Source organism: Phaenicophaeus curvirostris, chromosome 12 (genome assembly GCF_032191515.1).
Source record: "Phaenicophaeus curvirostris isolate KB17595 chromosome 12, BPBGC_Pcur_1.0, whole genome shotgun sequence".
Lineage (NCBI taxonomy): Eukaryota > Metazoa > Chordata > Aves > Cuculiformes > Cuculidae > Phaenicophaeus > Phaenicophaeus curvirostris.
The window spans coordinates 7,416,590-7,422,198 of NC_091403.1; the positions used below are offsets into that span (position 1 = coordinate 7,416,590).

The following is a 5,609-nucleotide window of genomic DNA, read 5'->3' on the forward strand; positions in this document are numbered from 1 at the left end:
GATGGCACAAGCTGAGGACTTAGGAAAGCACATCACCAGTGCTAGAAAACAACCCACTGGAGCTTTGTTATAAAACATGCAAACATCCTGAGGAAGTGACAGTAATTTGCAATAAACACCGTGTGTAAACAATTACCTGTGACTTGTTACACTTGTTTGTACAGGCAGCTGGCTAAACAGATCTGTGTGCACTTGTAAACGTCTGTCGCCCTCAAACTTGATACTGGGAAACAATTAGTTGGTACTCGATTTCTCTGAAGTAAGAAAAACTCAGTCTCGTACTCTACAGTGGGCGAGGACTGAGAAAATGTGGGTGCTGATGGGTACAGGGAGAAAAGCTGAACTAAGATGCAATAGGGGTGTTTTTATGAGAACGGTGAGGACGTGGGGCAGATAGGAACGGTTGGACTCGATGATCTAAGAGGTATTTTCCAACCTAGTGGCTCTACGATTCTGTAACGACCCTTTATTCATCAGACTGAAGGAAGGTCTTTGCGTGAGGCGGTCAAACAGCTCGTTTCACGGGCTGAGGGGTCCTGTGGCCGCCAGAGAGGTGGGAGAAGGCGACTCGGCGGGGCGGTGCCCGCGGTCAGGGGCAGGTGCGCCTCATGGATGTCGCTGAAACGCCCCAGAGCGCCTCCGCGCCTCCGCTCGGCCCCGCTCGGCCCCGCCGGGCTCCCAGGGGCGGTGCCGGAGCCCCTCGGGGCGAGCCCGGGGGCGCTGGGCCGGGCCGGGCCTGGCGCTGCGCGGGCGCAGGGCGCGGGGCGGGGCGCGCAGGCGCAGCGCGGGGCTGGGGGCGCTCTGCGGGCTGCGCGGCGCCCTGCGGGGGCCGGAGGGCTCTTGTCGAGGAGCGCGGGGGCGACCCACCCCGTAAGAACCCCTCATATCGTTACCCCCCTGCCCTTCCCTCCCTTCCAAGAGAAGCCCGGCTCGGCCGGCTGCTTTAGGGAGAGCGGCTCGAGCGTTGTTCCGCACCGAAGCGCGGAGCCGGGGGGCGCGGGGGGAGGCCGTGGCTCCCCCTCCCCTTCCCTCCCTCCCCTCCCTTTCTCCCTCCCTCCCTCCGCCTCTCCAGAGCCGTCTGGCTGCAGCAGCGCCTCAGACAGAGGAGGGGAAAGAAAAAAAAAAAAATCTAAAAAAAAAAAAAAAATCGCTGAGTGAGTGGAGAGGAGCCTGGGAGGGGCTCCTTAAAGAAACGCTGCCGTCGCTTGGCATTGTGGCCGGCGAGGAACTCGAGGGGGGGAAGCCATCGGAGCTCCTCTCGCTACCCTCTTCCCACCCCCCCCACCCCACCCCCAGCCGACAAAAAAAAAAAAAGAAAAAAAGGAAAAAAAAACCCAACAAACCAAACCTGGGGGGGGGGGGGGGGAGTCGTGGGGGGGTGTCCTGAGAACATCTTATAAACCGGATTGCACTGAGAGGAGGAAAGGAAACAAAAAAGCAAAAAAGATACAAAATATACAAGCAAAAGGCAACAACTCCCCGGTCTCCAGCAGTCGCCCACCCTCCTTTTCCTTCTCTCCTGCTGGCCATCTGCCTTGGGTTTTCCTTTGTGTCTCATCTTTTACTACTGAGCCGAGCGCAGGAGGAGGGTGCAACACACACGGGGACTATGCCCAGCTCGCTTTTCGCAGACATGGAGAGGAACGGGAGCGGCGGCGGAGGCGGCGGTGGAGGGGGAGAAACCCTGGATGACCAAAGAGCCCTGCAGATCGCCCTGGATCAGCTCTCCCTGCTGGGGCTGGACAACGACGAGACGGGCTCCATTTACGACAGCGAGCCTCGCAAAAAGAGCGTGAACATGACGGAATGCGTGCCGGTGCCCAGCTCGGAGCACGTCGCCGAGATCGTGGGGAGACAAGGTGGGTGACGGGGTATGGGGGAGCGGGGCTCCCCTCGGCGATGCGGCTCTGCCTGCTCCCATCGCAACCGCACCGGAGCCCCCAGACAAAGGGAGAGCGGGATGCTCCCCAGCACCGTTCCGCATCGCTTTCCAGATGCGCTTTGGGGAAGCGGGGGGGGGGGGGGGGGGAAGAAATCGGGGGAAATAATCAAAATCGCTCGTTTTTCCTCCGGCTGCAAAACTTAATCTTTGCAAGAGGAAATGGGAAGAAAACGGGAGCCTCGGTGCTGCTCCCCCCCCCCAAAAAAAAGTTAGAAATACGTGTATTATTTTTAAGGAAGAGAAATGGAGCGGGGAAGTGGAACAATGGGACTGGAATAAAGCATCCGCAGTGGGGAATGGGGCTCGTTCGGTACCGTCCTGCTCCTCACCTTCTTCAGAACCGGTTTTATTTTTCCGAAAGGAAAGTGCTGAGCAGGAATGCGGGCTGGGGGGTGTGGGGATGCGTTAGGGCTGCTTGCATTTCATTTTATTTGTGTTTCTGGTCGTGCAGTTTTTCCGCACGTTCCTATATGTATTTTTTTTTTTTTGTTGTTGTTGCCATGAACTGCACGTTGGCAGTTGTGGGGCAGTTTGCAGGGTGTCGATGGCCACTCGCGGTGCCTCTGGGCGTGTGCCAGGGCTGGGCTGACACGACTTTAAGCCCGGACCGGGGCGAGATGCCAGCGATCAGCCGGCACCGGGGGCACCGCGTTTCCTTCCCCTCCCCGGCTGCACCCGAATAACGGGTCGTAACCGGTTGTCCTCCCGTTTCGCCCTCCCATCTCCTCCCGCATCTCGTCTCCCCAGGTTGTAAAATCAAAGCTCTGCGGGCCAAGACCAACACCTACATCAAGACCCCGGTCCGCGGGGAGGAGCCGCTCTTTGTTGTGACGGGCAGAAAGGAAGATGTGGCCATGGCCCGCAGGGAGATCATCTCGGCGGCCGAGCACTTCTCCATGATCCGAGCCTCGCGGAACAAGAACACGGCGCTCAACGGCACCGTCCCCGGCCCCCCGAACCTGCCCGGCCAAACCACCATCCAGGTGCGGGTGCCTTATCGCGTGGTGGGCTTGGTCGTGGGACCCAAGGGAGCCACCATCAAGCGCATCCAGCAGCAGACGCACACCTACATCGTGACCCCGAGCCGGGACAAGGAGCCGGTCTTCGAGGTGACGGGCATGCCCGAGAACGTGGACCGGGCTCGGGAGGAGATCGAGGCGCACATCGCCATGCGCACGGGCGGCATCATCGAGCTGACGGACGACAACGACTTCCACGCCAACGGCACGGACGTGGGCTTCGAGCTGAACGGCACGGGCAGCCTCTGGAGCAAGCCCACGCCGCCCAGCATCACGCCCACCCCGGGCCGCAAGCCCTTCTGCAACTACCGCAACGACAGCTCCAGCTCGCTGGGCAGCGCCTCCACCGACTCCTACTTCGGGGGCGGCTCGGGGGGCGGCGGCGGCGGCGCCCGCCTGGCCGACTACAGCCCCCCGAGCCCCGCGCTCGGCTTCGCCCACAACGGCAACAACAACAACAACGGCGCCAACGGCTACGTGTACGGCGGGGGGGGCGGCGGCGGCGGCGGCGACGTCCTCTCCTCCCCGGACTGTTGCTCCGAGCTGCCCTTCGACTCGCCGCCGCCCGGCTTCGACCTGGCCCCCGCCCCGCCGCCGCCTCCCCCCCCGCCGCCGCCGCCGCCGCCCGCCCTCCTGTGGCCGCAGTTCGAGCGCGGCCCCGCGGCTCCCGCGCCCCCCTCGGCGGCCGGGCTGGCGCTGCTGGCGGGCGGCCCTCGGCGCGGCGCCCCGCCCCCCGCGCGCCTCTCCCCGCCCCTGCGCGCCGGCGCCGCCGCCCCCGAGCACCCGCTGGCGCGCAGGGTGCGCAGCGACCCGGGCGGGCGGCCGCTGCCGGCCTCCTTCCCGCTGTACGCGGGGCTGCCGGGGCTGCCCTGCGACTCCTCGGCCTCGTCCAGCTCCTCGTCCAGCTCGTCCTCCAGCTCGTCCTGCTCGTCGTCCGGCGCGCGGAGGAAGGGCAGCCGCGACTGCTCCGTGTGCTTCGAGAGCGAGGTGATCGCGGCGCTGGTGCCCTGCGGCCACAACCTCTTCTGCATGGAGTGCGCCAACCGCATCTGCGAGAAGACGGAGCCGCAGTGCCCCGTGTGCCACAGCGCCGTCACCCAGGCCATCCGCATCTTCTCCTGAGCCCCCGGCGCTACCCGAGTTTTTACACTGTACTTTGATACGAAGCTTCCGAAACCTCCTCCCCTTTCATTTTTTTTTTTTTTAAAACACACAAAAAAACCCTCGTAAAAAAAAAAAAAAAATTGAAAGTAGAAGGTGCTTATCATGATGACAATGGTGTGTGGACTGTTAGTAAAACGTGCTGGTAGTTCCTAGGATGCTTGTTATGAAATAAGGAAACTTTTCTGAATGTTCTTGAAAGGGCAAGAAGTTCCTGTGAGATACCGTGATACTGCAGCTTTATCGAAGTCTAAAAAAGGAAAAAAACAAAAAAAACCCAACCACCCCGACCTGTAACATATCTCTTATATATATTAAAAACGTTTAAAGGTTTTAAAGATAAATTGCATTAATACAGATTGAAGTATTTTATTCTTTTTTGACTTGAAAAATTATATTTCATATTGCAAAGATGTTTACAAGTATTTTAATTTAAGTTCAGTGAACTTTTTGTAGCTGGGTTAAATCTTTTTTATTTTAGTATGGCCTTATGGCAAAGAACACTGTATTATTTTAATATCACACAATTGTGAACGGAACTACAAACCATAAAATGTGTAATGCTTTGAACAGTATTCTGTTGGGATGGAGATTTTATAGGTTCAGAAAAAAATCTTTTAAATCTGCTTCACCCAGCATATTTTCTATTCAGTGATATAAAGCATATTTTATTCTATATTATTACAAAAATGGAAATGTATAAACATATGTCAAAAGGAACTGTTGAAGCTTTCTAACATTTGTATAAATAGAATTCAGTGGAAATTACAAAAATTCTGTTGCACCACTATAGTTTTAGTATTTCTATTTTAATACATTTGTTTACCACTTGTTTATGTATATGTAGGTGACGTTACTTGAGCTTAAATGTACTTTACTGAGCAAAGTTTAAAAACAAAGTATATTTTATTTTATGATAAAGGGCCTTTAACCTCATGGTCAAATACTAATATTATATTTGCTGAGACGAGATTTGAAATTGTATCAAGAGTTTTATTTTTCTGACATTTAAAGTTCTACATAATAAGAGTAAAACTTAAGTAATGGTGCTACTTCATGTTTTTTTAAGTATTTCTATATAAATAAAATAAAATATTGCAGAAAAAAGAAGGTACTCTGTGTGGTGATTTGATGTGCTGAGAGTGTCTTTTGGAATTTTTGTTCCCACCTTGTAGCACTGAAACTTGTTGGGTGTCATGTTAATGTTGCTGGAACTCTTTAGCTTGTGAAGGCTTCCAGAATAATCCTGCCAGTGATCGTACCTTGTAACACGTTTTTAAGGGAAAAAAATAATTTGTTTGTTTATTCACTATTCATTGAATATTTAATTGCTGGGGTTGTTCCCGATCTAAAAATACTATTTTTTTCATAATTTTTAGTCATGAAACATAACTTGATTTCATATGAGTTGTTAATTTTAGCAAATAAAGCGTATGTAAGAAGCAGAGCTCACAGCTTTCTTAGCTTTCTCTTCTCCAAGCAGATAG

General features: G+C 54.4%; 1 protein-coding gene across 1 annotated transcript; it reads left to right on the forward strand.

Annotated features, from left to right (window-relative positions):
* The first annotated feature begins 838 nt into the window (after positions 1 to 838).
* Positions 839 to 4,407, forward strand: MEX3B (mex-3 RNA binding family member B). The gene is made up of 2 exons (XM_069866821.1): positions 839 to 1,859; positions 2,690 to 4,407. Exons 1-2 carry the CDS (start codon positions 1,610 to 1,612, stop codon positions 4,081 to 4,083), a joined length of 1,644 nt encoding a protein of 547 aa, XP_069722922.1. The 5' UTR covers positions 839 to 1,609; the 3' UTR covers positions 4,084 to 4,407.
* Positions 4,408 to 5,609: the final 1,202 nt, after the last annotated feature.